This window comes from Melanerpes formicivorus, unplaced genomic scaffold, assembly GCF_026170545.1.
Source record: "Melanerpes formicivorus ecotype bairdi unplaced genomic scaffold, bMelFor1.0.p_v2 SCAF_5, whole genome shotgun sequence".
Taxonomy (NCBI): domain Eukaryota; kingdom Metazoa; phylum Chordata; class Aves; order Piciformes; family Picidae; genus Melanerpes; species Melanerpes formicivorus.
The window spans coordinates 20,826,994-20,842,628 of NW_027142357.1; the positions used below are offsets into that span (position 1 = coordinate 20,826,994).

Consider the following 15,635-nt stretch of genomic DNA (forward strand, 5'->3'; position numbering starts at 1 on the left):
AATAAGAGAGCTGAGCTGCAGCAAACTGCTAAAATCAGTCATGGAACTTAAACGTAATTGTCTGTGAAGCAGAATGTCTGAGAAAAAAGTCCAAATAGTAACAGGCATTAAACAAAATCAGGATTTAATTCCAGTTTGTGTGGAAATTATAGCATCTCTGCAAATGCTGGACAAGCTCTAAAAGTATGTTGCCATTTTATGAGACATGCATTTATGACTTATTCAAGCATGACATATCAAGCATGTATTTGCTGAATTTTAAGAGTATTACAATTTGTCAGAGAAACTGCCTTGAAAACAAATTTATAGAGGACAAACAATGCACCAACAACGCTAGGAAATATGACTTCAAGAATTAATCATCTTAGGATAGAAAATACATACTAGAAAAAAAAGACACCTTAAAAGTTTTGATCTCTAGCTTTTACAGGAAAACTTCACGTGCCACTTTCAATCTGTACCTGGCAACTAGGTAGGTCTCCTCCAAAAAGATGGTGTTGAAGAAGGCTTGTGATCCTGAGGAAAGGAAGGCAGAACTGCTGCAGATAGCACTCTACAGAATCAGGATTTACCTAGGGAGAAAGGAAGCAATTACTAAATTCTGCCCCAGGTAAGTTGTCTCCTATGCCAGAACCTCCAATATGAACCAAATGCTTTTTGAGCACACTATATAATCCACCGCATGAAACATACATTGCAAAGGGCAGCATTTCACTGATAATCTGAAAAAACTGTTTTTTCCCCTTGACAATTTTTTTTTCTACTTCAGTTTTCCAAGTTTCTGATAAATCTTTCATACATATGATTAAAACCACAATTATAAGAAGTATTTGCAAATAACTTTCTCAACACAGCACTGGCCACATGTGGTATTAGTAAAAGAAAGATCTGTCCTAAAGGGATGTAACTTTGATCTAAAAAAAAAATAGTACTGCAGTCTGTAGCAAGGTGAGAGAAAAATCAATGTAACAATGATGCTGAAAAACTAAAATGAAAGAGAAACAGGGCTATGCTGGATAAATCTTAAGACATTTCCAATACCACTGTTAATTCTTCAGTGTCTCCTTCTTCATAGATCTTCCCCTTTGACAGCTCGGTAATCACATGACCCAGCAATACTTCCCAAGACTTTTCTCCACCAGGCGTATTCTGCAAATAAAGAAAGAAATCCAAAAGGCAATGGTCATGACAAGGAGGAAAAAAGTTGTTCATGTGAAAGTAACAGCGATGAAGTACATTTCCTTTGGATCAACGTGAATTCTGACCTACAAAGATATGCTTTAGAAAAAGAAAATGTAATTCTACAGAAAAAGGCTGTGTTCAGCTCAGAGAGTGAAATGTGGATTGCTACTTCAATCTCGCATGTTCTAAACTGAGTGGTATATGAAAATACTTTCATAATGTTACGTTTCCCTTGAATTTTCTCTATTGTTTCATCGATCCAACATGCTTTGATGGAATATGAATTCTAATACAACTAAACAAAAAAACAAAAAAAAGAGTAGCTGTTTTCTAAAATGTTCCAAACCACAACAGTTATCAAAACACTGTGTATCCTCTGTATCCTAAGTTGAAAGGAGTCCATCAGAAATGTGAACAGTATCTACTGCCGATGGCAAAAACTAGGTAGTAAATGTGGTGGGTTCAAGTTCCTCCCCCCCAAGTTAACTTTGCCAGACCAACTCAGTTAGAAGCAAATGAAGCTGTATTTACAAACAAAATCTACATTCTACAATGGAATGCAATGAATATGTACAAAATATATTTACAATATTATACAGATATTTACAATTAGCAAACAACACAAAAACCCCCCTGGTCAAGAGATCAAGAGAAGCTCCCTGCTTCTCCCTCCCTGCCTCCCCTACCCCCCTGTACAAAAGGGGAGAGGAGCAGAGAAGTTAGACTTAGCCAAAGCCAGCCAATAAGCAAGTTATCTCTCCCGAGTGAAGCAAAACAGCTGAGATGAGAAGAGAAAAAGGAAGAATTGTTATGGTACAGCTCCTCTTATTCCAGATATTTACCCAATGAATTTGTTTTCCTTTTTACACCCAATAGTGATTTATTTTTTTCTACTTTTCTGCTCAAAATCTGTAACTAAATTTTAAAGGCAAAGCCTAAAACCGCTACAGTGAGAAGAAGAAATAGCTGCTTAGCTTGGTGCCACAGCACATTGAAAGGCAACAATTATAGAAAGTCATCCCAAACAGAAAGCAATATTCCTATAAATGTTTTTCTTCTAAGTCACAATATATTCGACCCAGAAAATAAATGACTGGATATGAATGTTGAGCTCTGTTAGTATCTCTTCAACACAAGAAACAATGAGGGAGTAAAGCAAAGAAACTAGGTGAGATGAAATATAAAAAGACTTTGATACATAATACTGTATGTTACTCATCAATTGGTTTGCATTTTGACATAAGTTATAATTTTTATAATTAGAATTGTTAATTTTAGATGAGTTCATGTTCAGGATCCAGAAGGTGGATTTGTTGTTTATGTTCATAATCTAAGAATCAGAAGGAAACACATATTTAAATCAGCAGTAAGGACAAACCTTTTGCCTACATTATTCTTGGAAGCTTGCTCTGCAGACGTTTACAATGTGCTGCTTGTGACACCATAAGGCTCTTTGCAAAGATAATGGAATCAAAAGTAGAACATCACCTCTCAGCCCTGCTGAGAAATTAAACTACTAATGTTGCTTGGTAGTTTGGCATGAATATAGGGAAAAGTTAAACCATTAAACTTTGAAGAAAGAACTTGGATTCCTAAACTAAAAAGCATCTGCCTTTGTGACCTGCAAAGAGAAAGGATTCCTCTGATGATTATGCCTAGGATCAAGAAGACAAGGGCTACCTGTCACCGTTTGAGGCTGTGCCTTTAAGAAAGGGAATATGGTGGACGGAAGTTGGTAAATGAAAAGAACAATCTAAACTAATTTCATTGGTTAAGTGGGAGGAAGCACCTTCTGAACTGGGAGTGCAGGAAGGTATACTGGGCATTCCAGCACTTTATCTTTAGTCTTGCTTCCGATTCTCCTTCGGGTAGCAGCTTGCAGCTCCTGGGCTTTCTGCCAAGGCTTCGGCCTTGAAACTGATAAAGGCCTGTATTAACTCCTTTCCAATTAACACAAACTGCTTCTAACTTTTTTTCTCTTTCTCTCTCTTTTCTAACCCACTCTGGGGAATAGGGGGAGAGAGGGGGAGAGCGGAGGTGGGGAACCCCCTCAGCAAGGGGGGGGAAAACTCTCATTTCTGTGTTACTTTATTGTATATCTTTGTATATATTGTAAATATTGTAAATTTGTCTATATTCCCCTGCATATCCTACATTGCTTTGTAAATATACAGCTCCACTGCTTTGCTAATTCAGCTGTGAGTTTTTTTTTCCTTTCCCTCCAATTTTCTTTCCCTTTACTTTACAGGGGGGAGGGAAGAGGCTTCTTGGCCTTACCCTTCCAACCCTATGACACTACCTTTAGTGGGCTGCTATAGAAGAAAAGTCAAAATTCTCACCATCAGAAGTTAATGTTATGTTATTTGACTTACACTAAATCACAATATCCATTCATAGTAATGCAGTTTTATGTGCTACTAATTTTCATTCAGCCTTATCAACCATCAAAGTGAAAGCACACTAGTGAAAATTCCACTAAAATGGATCATCTTTAATATCAAAGAGAGTAAGAAAAAAGTGTTTCTGTAAGAAAATATCTTAGTATGGATAGCCAGCCTACCTACCAGATGCCCTAAATCTATTTCCCTACAATATAATCTCCCCAGTGTAGGCAGAAAATAAAGCATTGTAAATATATGTTCAGATAAACTCTAGTTATCATATGGACTAGGAAAGAATATAAGCTGGCAACACTTCGATCTGTTTATATGCTTTCTACTATGAATTTTGAGCTGCAAAATTACCTGTCACTTGAAAAATCACTTACGTAAACACAAAAATGGGGGGGGGGGGGGGGAACCAATCCCCCATCCAGAAACAATTTCAAGTAAATGTTCTCGAATTTCTAAGGAAATGAGGGAACTAGCTAACAAAAGCTGCCCAGAGATCATGCTTCCTGCAAGTCCAGAAAAAAAAACCAACAAACCAACCAATCCTGCACAGTAGCAGTTTGGCCAGCAGAGACTTTGTCCTTAATACCTTGAAGCTGTGACTGACCAGTATGACAAATCTAACTTACACATGAAAAGCAGGTCAGCCTTCTCAGTGTGCATTTCATTTTACAGCCAACACAACCTGAGGCCCAGCTGTTGTAATACAGGGGTATTCCTCCACATATTTCCTCTCCTGGTCCAACACTTCCATCCCCCTTCTCTTGGTCTGGCATTGGCACTCTTCTGACTTTCTGGTGAATTAATCCATGGAGAAGGGGGCTTAAATGAATGCCAGTGCCAGCGGAGGGCACTGTGTCTTTGGGTGGGAAGCATTCAATCAGCTGAACCAAAACAGCAAGGTACGACTTCACTTAACTCGTAAATACTATCTAAAGGTAAGGAAGCAACAAAAATATATCTATCTGCCTTGTCTACAAATTTCCTTCTCTCCCTCTTTTTTCCACCACCACCAATCTTGTCCACTTTTCCAGTACAGGAGTACATCAGATGAACCTATGGTTTATCTAGAAAGGCTTCAATTTCACAGGAAGGAAAGTCGCACTTACTCAATACCACCTGTCCCATCACTAGAGAGGCCACATCTTGAGTACTGTGTTCAGTATTGGGGCCCTCACTCTGAGAAAGACATGGAGGTGCTGGAGATGGTGCAGAGAAGGATAATGAAGCTGGTGAAGAGCCTGGTGAACAGGAGTGGCTGAGGGAACTGGGGTTGATTAGTCTGAAGAAAAAGCTGAGGGGAGACCCCCTCATTCTCTACAAGTACATGAAAGGCAGCTGTAGTGAAAGCAGACGTTTGTATCTTCTCCCAGGTGATTGGACAAGAGGAAATGGCCTCAAGCTGAGTCAGGGGAGATTTAGATTGGATATTAGAAGAAACTTCTTCAATGAAAGGGTCATCAAATACCAGAGTAGGCTCCTCAGGGTTAATTCATCATTCCTGGATATGTTTAAAAGATGCACAGATGCAGTGCTAAGGGACATGGTTTAGCACTAGACTTGGTAGAGTTAAATAGTGGTTGGACTTGGTGATCTTAAAGGTCTTTTCAACCAAAACAGTTCTGTGATGCTATGATTTGCAACAAACACAAGACTAATAAAACTGTAGAGATACAGCCTTAAAACTGAACCTCAGTTTTCTGCAATGGGAAATAGAACAAATGAGTATCTAGAATATCCAAGTATCTGGAACTAGACACTCATGAAAATCTCAAGTCCCATCACATAAGAAAATCTCCAAAAATTCCACATGCAGAAGACTGGATATTTGTGAAGCAGAAGCAATTATTATAGGCAAAGCAGAAATATCTGTGGCATACATAAACAAATCTTCATGTATGTTTTAATAAATTAACCAACCTTTTTGCGAGCTCCTGACTCTTTCCACGCCATTCTATCCTCAGCACTGCATTTAACAGAAAGTGCTGCCAAGGCTTGAGTATACAATAAAGTGAACAGTACTTTTATAATGCAGCTGAAGTGTTCTGTAAAACAAAGAAATTAATTTTTAAACACTTGGTATTTTTAGCAAATACACCGATTACAGAGTGTCTAGTTATGGAAATGCTGCTTCTCAAATAAAAAGCAAGTGCTATACAAAAAGTACACCCCCCCCCAGAATATGCAAAACAACATAAATATATTTACTGGCCTTCAGATATTACTTGGCAGCTGTAGTGACTGGAACAAGTACAGGACATGTACTTTCCCACTGTTCCGTATGTTCACCTTAATCCTGATCAGCAGTAACTTCCTCCTAAGGACCTGGTAATACTACAAAATTCTATTTTGTCCAAACATTACATCAAATAAGCTAGTGATTACTGATAGCCACAGCTAATTGGGAGTTGTAGAAGCAAATGCATATCCTACTGACTATTCTAGCAATGATTAAACCATCTGGGCTAAGTTATATTCACACAAATACTGAAAAAGTTAAGTTCCCAAAGATACTGCCACAAGAAGGACATTTAGTACACATAATTTTCTATCCCTTGACTTCCAGATATGGTTGCTGCAAATCATTCTTTAGTGAGCACCTATTTACTGGCCTCACCTGAATGCACAAAGAAGACAAAAGAGGTTTTTACAACTTACCTTCTTTTAAAAGATGGTTATTGTTTAGATTTTTCTTAATATTTAAAGGATAATAATGCTTTATCATCTCCTACATACAGGCTGCAGGAGAAAGCCTATGAAATCTTTTTGGGGACACTACCAAAGAGGCAAAATAAGAGTTCCTAAAACTGCAACATGAGAAAAACTGAAGGTGATCAGTTCTAGGTAAAGGTGATCAGTTCTCTGAAGTGAAGATATGGTGGCAGTCTTTTTTCCTCTTTTTATTTTAGCTTTAATTTCCCCATCTCAAACAATATGACTTTTTAAAATCTAAGCAGATCAAAGAAGTTTCTAGTATCACATCATTCCTTAAGCACAAACATAACTATAATATATATAAAACAATGTAAACAAATACAAGGGGTTTAAAGAGTCCTTTTAGGCTTTGAAGTCAAGCAGAACTACTTTGTTTACATAAGCACCTCACAAAAACTGGGTTAAATTAATTTTTCCTTCCCAAAGGATATAGAAGAGCCTCGTATGTGAAAATGCAAAGCACATAAGGGAGATAAAACTCCTTGCTTCTCCTTTCTGTATCTAATATCAAAACCCACCACTCAGGTCTAAAACACACACAGTCAGGACTTGAGTACATAATTAAATTTGTGAACTAACAATTGTTTTTTAATGTAACAAATGTTTACAAATTCAATGCACACATGGATTTTGAAACTTTTTAATGTTGACTATGTACAAAAAGCATTTGAATGATAATTTGTAAATACATACTTAAAAGTATAATTTTTTTTCTATAATGCCTTCCTAAGGACCCTAAGTTAAACACAACAAACACTGCTATACTTCACCCCTGCCATGTTTCCCCTGAAGGAGAATTCACTAGATCCCATTAGATTTGTATGCCCTACTTCTTCCCTCTGTTGAAACCTCCATTTTCTTAGCAATCTTCTTCCTCAGGAATTATAGCTGGTAAGCTTTCAGTAAATTTTCAGGGACCAAGATCTACAAGACAAAACCATTCAGCCTGAGCTACAGGCTGTAAGTGCAGCTAGGAGTGAACTCAAGATAAAACTATGCTCTATCTCTATCAATAGCAAGTATAAGCAACAGAGATCAATTTACACTGTGAAAGCATGAATGAAAGCCACTGCACTTTGGAAAAACAAGACTGCTTTCTCAATGTTCACCAGCCTTCTGGAGACCACTTTGTCTTCTGGTTCTCATTCTGTTCTGTTGAGGTGATTATACAGTGTTCTCAGCACTGGGTGTCTTAGCATCCTCTGGAATTACTACATTTTTTTAAATGTGGGGGGGCTTAATTATAATTACTCCTTGTCCCTATCCCCACCTTAACACTAATTGTTAAATTCAGCAGAATTACTTAATCTTGTGCATATTATGTCTTTTTAAACACATATTAATGTTCTTGTATTTACTTACTTGTATGTCACTCACATTACTAGGAATTGTATTTTTGGAGAAACCAGAACTGGGGGGAGGTGGAAATAAATAAATCACAGACTCTCACACCTGCATGACCCTAATGAAGTCCTGACTTCTGCACACTTGCTGCTAATTTTTTAGGAAAATGTCACAAGAGCAGCGGAGAGGCTGCATGCTGTGTAATGAGAGCCAAGGCTTTCAAAGCAAGTTGCACATCTCACGGGAAACACACCAAAACCAACAGTTAAAGGATCAATGATCATTTCATTACTGTGTGTTATCTTGTATTTGTAAAATGCAAAATGCTTCACAGCTGTAGGTATCCATAGAATTGGTATGTTCCTGCCTGCTTCCTTTCCATGAACCAGGTGCTGGGGCTGCACGGTGTTTTCTGGCCCTGCTTTGCTACATTGCTTTTCCATTTAATAATTCTAAAGGGTGCTGGTATATTTGTGTGCTGGGGAGTAAGCCATATAAATTTTCAAAGTGCCTTCCATTTCAGAAGATACCCTGCACTAAAAAAAACCAAAAACTAAGTCTGATATTCTGACAGTCTAGAAGTTGTGGATGTCTAGGCTGTTATAATCCAAACAAAATCTAATGCAGAATTTCTGTACTTATTTCAGAACAATAATGATAAGTGCTTTTACATTCCTAGTTCAAGTACCTTTTGAAACAAAATTTTTTGAACCAAATTACTTCACAGCATCCCATCCAGTTATATGCATTAAACCAACCCCCTTAAAAATATAAAGTTTATACAGGAAACACTTCTAGAACTCTGATTTTAACATTATTGCAAGAAATGTGCAGATGAGTATGTGTATTACTAACAACATGGATCCTTTAATTTTTTACCCAATTAGATGATATGTGCTGGCACAAAGTCAACAAAATGCAAAATTAAGTTACTAGGATCAGTCTTAGTGAATTCAGAAAGACATCTTTTTATAAATAACCTTTGAAAATATTGTCCTTGATCTAAAGCTTGAACGGCTATTTGGAAAAATAACTTCACAACAAAAGGAGACAGCGTGGAATAATCCATGAAAGGTGTCTTGAAAATTCCAGGATACAGATAAATATTTCAGCTTCTGCACTGAAACTGGATACTATTCAAGCTGACTACATTCATCCTATATTTAGTCAAGATCCTTATCCAATAATTAAAGTGCTTACTGTAATTTTGTTGCACATCATTGAAACTTTATGGAAGAATTGTGTATCAGAACAGATTCTTCAGCATGTGGGATTATCAGGACTACAAAAAAAAAAGGACTGAATTTAGGTGTCTCAGACCAGAGATGAAAACCTTTCCCACAGTTCATAGAGTGTGACAGTTGGGCTAAACTCTCAAAATTGGCACACATCCACCACTCCCAAGTCAGAAACTTCTAAAAGCAGCACAGTGGCCTATATTAGGGCAATGCTAGGATTATATAACAGCATGCTGGCAAACCCCCACACTGCTGCATGACCTTCCTTGTCCGTGTGGAAGCACAGCACCAGACCATTGCTGGCCCGTAGATGCAGTTTTATGCATCTACTATCCTAAGGCTCACTCCTGCTCATCCAGACCTCAGTTTCAAAACACTCTGCACAGAAAATGTGATTGGCCATTGGAATGGGCTGCCCAGGGAAGTGGTGGAGTCACCATCACTGGAGGTGTTTAAGAAGAGACTGGATGAGGCACTTGGTGCCATCATTTAGTTGATTAGATGGCGTTGGGCAATGGGTTGGACTTGATGATCTTGAAGGTCTTTTTTAACTTGGTTAATTCTATTCTGTTCTATTACTCACTTCAAATGTCTCTGATACTAAAATATGGTATTCTTTACATTCAAAGCTAAGGCAAAATTTATATCACTGGAAGCTACACACACTCTGTGCTTCTAAAAATATGTCCATAGAGGCCTTAAGTCAGGTACTGGGTCAATAGAACATTTGGGAACTGATGGTAACAAGGAAGAAAGTTCTATTTGAATTAAATTACTTGTTCAGCGTATAGCTATTGTGTTGCAGAAAGAGGTAGTAGAGGGTGTTGAATTCAGTTTACAAGGGCAGATTTAAGTTAACAGAAACACCTCTGTGGATTTAGTATGCACAGTTTCAAAACACTGAGCATGTGAAATCTGCAAAAGCTGTGCCCATGTTCTAACATTAAACAAGCAAACAAAAAAACCACAAATGGTTTCAGTATCTTGGAACACAATGTTTACTTTCCCATCTTTGTAAATTGCTAAGTGACTGTAAATGCTCTGACCTTCATGACAAAGTCTCTGCCACAAAAAATAATAAATTCATCTACAGTGTTCTTTGTGACGTGTTCAGATCAATTTTCCTCAGAATGAAGTGACTGAACAGTAATGGCATTTTTATTGCTTTAACCAATGTCATATTGAAAAAGATACCAACACCAATTCAGCAGTTAGTTAGTGTGATTCCTACTGCTCTATCTGAAGGGCAGGTGACAAAGTTTGTGTCCTCCTTGCAGAGAACTCAGTACTTTGGAAAAACACTGTGTAAACAAAAATGGATTTTGAGTACAAATGTGAAGAACTTTCATGGGTTCTTCCTTCGTTACCAGGGTTCTAACACCATTACCATGGCATTCTGCATCAGACTGCAAGACCACTTCTCTGACAAAACAGTTAAGTCCACTGCTCCAGCAATATACTGGAAATAACAGTGCACACAGGCATCAACCTTCTGTTTGCATAATGGTATCCAGCAAAGAACACAGCTTCTGCACTCCACAATAATGTCAAAGAAGTACAGAAGATTCAGGAAGAAGTAGAGCCAAATGCAGGCATTGTTCACCCCTCTTACTGACCTGCCATGTGACTTTGCAAAAACCACTTTACCTTTTCATGCCTCAGCTCTCTACCAAGAATTAATGGTATCAAATTCAACACTGTGGCCTACACACCCACTACAAAAATTCTGAACACATTTGTTATTACTCATTTTTCTGAACTGCACTCCACACCTCAGGACACAAAAAAGTCATAAAAGACTTTTTATGCTGCCTAACCATTCTGATGAAATAAAAATTAGAAAGATAAATGGCAATTTATTTCCAATTTAATGCTTCATAGATTTGAAATGGTTGCATTCATCTTCCTGCCACTTGCCATTTCCAGTCAACTGCAACATACACTAAACCTAAGAGCAAAGGCAAAACATGCTGCTGATATGTGGTATTTTACAGAATTCTCCACAAGATGTCCTACTTTTAATTGAATTTTGTCTTTCCTGTGGTGAGATATACTTTCATAAATGGCATTTTTCAATGCTTGCATATAAACTATGAAAAGACCACTATTTGTACTTTGGTTTCACCACGCCAGATGTTAGTCTCATTAAACTTTTCTTTACTGTTTTTATTAGGTCATTTCAATGAAAGTTAATTTAAGTTAAAACTGTTGTTTAAAAAAAAAATATATTTTTGACACTAGGCTATTAAAATAATTTCTTATCCTAAAATTTTATTTGACATACTAATCCATAAACATGTACACTGAAGTGAAAAAACACAACCTACAATGTTCACAGACAGAGCCATGTGAGCTGAGCTTGAACATTCAGTACTGAGAACTCAACCACTCCTAAGGGCAAAAAGTTTCTACTATCCTTCCTGAGTCAGGTGTATGTATCAAAAGCAGTCCCTCTATTTGCCTAGTCACACATAAGTGAAACTGCCACACACGACTCGGAACTAGATACTCTGCTCATTTTCAATGAAGTAGTAAAAGGATACTTGTTTATATGCTCTCATTTTAAAATAAAGGTATATCTATAGATAAGCCAGAGACCAGAAGTTCTGAACTATCCCATCTTCTGGAGCATATATGGTGGATACGGAGGGGAACATTGTAACCAAGGATAAGGAAAAGGCAGAGATACTTAACACCTTCTTTGCCTCAATTTTTACTAGAAGGGCAGAACGTCTTCCTGACAGCTGGTCTGCAGAGCTAGCAGAAGGAGCCAGGGAGCTGCACAGTTTCCCTATGTTCCATGAGGCGGTAGTTGGAACTCTCCTTAGCAGCTTGGATCCCCACAAGTCCATGGGACCAGATGGGATTCATCCTAGGGTGCTGAGAGAGCTGGCAGATGAGCTGGCCAAGCCACTCTCCATAATTTTCCAGCAGTCCTGGCTCACTGGCGAGGTCCCAGAGGACTGGAAGCTGGCCAACGTGGTGCCCATCCATAAGAAGGGCCGGTTGGATGAGCCAGGGAATTACAGGCCTGTCAGCCTGACCTCAGTGCCAGGCAAGATCATGGAACAGGTCATCCTGAGTTCAATAACACAACACTCACAGGATGGCCAAGGGATCAGGCCTAGCCAGCATGGATTTAGGAAGGGCAGGTCCTGCCTGACCAACCTGATCTCCTTCTATGATCAGGTGACCCGCCTGGTGGATGTGGGGAGGCCTGTTGATGTAGTCTACCTGGACCTCAGCAAGGCCTTTGACACCGTCCCCCATAGCAAACTGCTGGCCAAGCTGTCAGCCCATGGCTTGGACGGGAGCACACTGCGATGGGTTAGGAACTGGCTGGAGGGCCGAGCCCAGAGAGTGGTGGTGAATGGTGCCACATCCAGCTGGCAACCAGTCACTAGTGGTGTGCCCCAAGGATCAGTGCTGGGCCCTGTGCTCTTTAACATCTTTATTGATGATCTGGATGAGGGCATTGAGTCCATCATCAGTAAATTTGCTGACGACACCAAGCTGGGGGCAAGAGTTGATCTGCTGGAGGGTAGAGAGGCTCTGCAGAGAGACCTGGACAGGCTGGACAGATGGGCAGAATCCAACGGCATGAGATTTAACACATCCAAATGCCGGGTTCTGCACATTGGCCACAACAACCCCATGCAGTGCTACAGGCTGGGGTCAGAGTGGCTAGAGAGCAGCCAGGCAGAGAGGGATCTGGGGGTGCTGGTTGATGGTAGGCTTAACATGAGCCTGCAGTGTGCCCAGGCAGCCAAGAGGGCCAATGGCATCCTGGCCTGCATCAAGAACAGTGTGGCCAGCAGGAGCAGGGAGGTCATTCTGCCCCTGTACACTGCACTGGTTAGGCCACACCTCGAGTACTGTGTCCAGTTCTGGGCCCCTCAGTTTAGGAAGGATGTTGACTTGCTGGAACGAGTCCAGAGAAGAGCAACAAAGTTGGTGAGGGGTTTGGAACACAAGCCCTATGAGGAGAGGCTGAGGGAGCTGGGGCTGCTTAGCCTGGAGAAGAGGAGACTTAGGGGTGACCTTATCACTCTCTACAACTACCTGAAGGGAGGTTGTAGACAGGCGGATGATGGTCTCTTCTCCCAGGCACCCAGTACCAGAACAAGAGGACACAGTCTCAAGCTGCGCCAGGGGAGGTTCAGGTTGGATGTTAGGAAGAAGTTCTATACAGAAAGAGTGATTGCGCTATGGAACGGGTTGCCCGGGGAGGTGGTGGAGTCGCCGTCATTGAAGGTGTTCAGAAGGAGACTTGACGGGGTGCTTGGTGCCATGGGTTAGCTGTTTGGGTGGGTTGGATTGGTTGATGGGTTGGACACGATGATCTTGAAGGTCTCTTCCAACCTGGTTTGGTTTATTCTAATAAAGGTTTATTCTAATATGTTAACAGCAAGACTGACCAGCTTTAGCTGTTGCTTTTATGAAAAGAAAAAGGGAACCTAGGTTTTAATTTTTTTATTTTAGCATTGAAAAAATGCTACATCTGTGTAATACGCATTTCAAATACACTATATGCTGTGGCTATGGAAGCTGCTGCATTACAGCAATTAACATATTTATACATGACCTCCTGCGATGTAAGACTGCTGCAATTTAAACTCCAAAAGTCAAACTAAATTACAATCTTTCACCCTTAGGCCCTCAGTTCAACTTGAAGTACTGTGCAGCCCCTCTATGCAAAGAGATGAAGGTCAAACAAAGGACATTTTTCCTTCAGTAAGTGTACTTAATAGTTTTCCCTCAGCTCTTGTATCTTTACTGAATAGGCTGACTGATAAGGTGAGAAGACAGGGCACACAGATAAGCCTGTCGACTCACAACAAAAATTTCTGTTCAATGCCACCTTCTCTAGATAAAGCAAACATTATTTTAGAATACACAGTAGGCAAGCTATGATTTACCACCCTGGAAATCACCATGAATGCTGTCTCTCATACACAATCATCTAAATACACATTGTTCTGTAACAAACCTTTGTGCAATGGCTGAGGCATGGTTAAAATCTGGATAAGCAAAAGGGATGAGACATCTCTGTAAAGCACAGGAACTTCTGGCAGCTCTTCACTTGTTAGCCTGGAAAGAAACCCAAAGAAAATCACCTCTGATACTTTAAATCTGTTTTCAATTTGCATATTTTATTTTGCCTTTATTTGAAATAGCATTACATTTGAATTAAGCTTATAGAAAACAAATTCACTAACTGATCTCAGTTTTAAAACCATTTAGTGTTACTGAATGATTGTAATAACTCATGAAGAAGTTACCATTTGGGTACTTGACTCAAAGTATTTTAAAACTTTCCAGAATTGCCTGAACTAATTATTTCTCTGCACAGTCAGGGAGCATTTAGTACATCACTTTCAGAACGTATGTTCTGAAGTAAGAAAATATACTACATAGTAACATAGTAATTTCATTGGTTTTCAAAGAGAGGCATTTAAAAGTATACAAATACCCATGCTGTAACCATAATGAATCTTTAAGTCACATTCATATTACAGGAACTGTCCCTGTTGGAAAATACTGAGACCTTGAAAAAGGCATTGCTTTCTTCATGTAAGGAATTGAAGACTCAAGCAACAATCACCAGTAGGATTATACAATCTTACACACAGCACCAGCATCAATTCCCCTTGGTGCCATCCATCATCCATGCAGCAGAGAAACTGAGCTCTTGCAGATCATGTACCAGTTTTCCATGTGCAGTGGGATAAGGATGCAGGCATAAGACCCCTAGAGCCTCTAATAGCTTTGGAGATCCAACCAGTTTGTCATCTCTGAGGCACATAAACATGATTCTGCTTTTGGAAGGAGACCCCTATGCAGTTACTGATTTCATGAGAGCTCGGACTTGCCTCTGCAAAAGGTGCTGCCAGGATTCATCTGTGATATGACTTTTACCATGCAGAAGCAGTCATACAAGAGGAGAATGAAAAGAACACTTTTGGTCATACTAAGTGTGCTCTCCAACTATACATTTTTCTAACTGCTCTCCTTCCCCTCTCTCCCAGCTCAGTAAGGCAGACTGTGAAGCAATAGTTTTATCAAATGGCTAAAGTTTTGGGTCATTTTATGCAACATTCTCAATTGTAAGAATAAGCACAGAAGGAATGGTTGACTGGTCATACAAAATGAAGTTACAGAAAACACAGCCTTACTTGTCAATTTGAATTAATGAACCCAAACACCTACAAAATAAACCCTGCCCGTAAAGCCTCTTCCTTCATAAAATGATTGCTTTCAAACACTGTAATGTACATAAGTATAGTTATATATGGGACCATTCTAAACAAAACCCCAACACTTTACAAACCAGTCTGATTTTCAAAGGCAAAGAAAGAAGATGCTAATCTCACCAAGTCTCTCTACTTCCACTTTAACCTATAACTAGTTCTATAACACTGTTTTAAAATAATTCTCATTATGTAATGACTTTTAAGCCACAGATATCTCTTAAATTACTTCATACCTTTAATTTTTAATTTACATATAAATTTGGGAAAGATCTGGAATATCATCAGTAAGACCAAAAATTAACTCCCTTTGTTTACATTCAGCTGAACAACTCTTTCTGGCAGGGGTTATCATCACAGGTGTGTAACAACTAGGTCAAAAAATTAGGAAATATATATAGAGAACACTGAGACTGACTGGCAATATCACAAAAAAATTAACCTCTTTTCACATGCAGAACCAACTGAATTCCTTGTCTAATTTATTCATTTTTCATATGAATTGGAGAAGTAAA

General features: G+C 39.1%; 1 protein-coding gene across 6 annotated transcripts in view; it reads right to left on the minus strand.

The window, feature by feature from the left end:
- Window positions 1-15,635, minus strand: part of UBR3 (ubiquitin protein ligase E3 component n-recognin 3) — a 103,106-nt gene that overhangs the window by 8,248 nt on the left and 79,223 nt on the right. For all 6 annotated transcript variants that reach the window (XM_068138634.1, XM_068138633.1, XM_068138636.1 and 3 more), the window contains 4 exons: window positions 13,860-13,960; window positions 5,493-5,617; window positions 1,042-1,149; window positions 462-572 (listed from right to left, as the gene is read on the minus strand). In XM_068138634.1, the coding sequence (XP_067994735.1) occupies window positions 462-572; window positions 1,042-1,149; window positions 5,493-5,617; window positions 13,860-13,960 (445 nt within the window). The remainder of the gene's footprint in view (window positions 1-461; window positions 573-1,041; window positions 1,150-5,492; window positions 5,618-13,859; window positions 13,961-15,635) is intronic.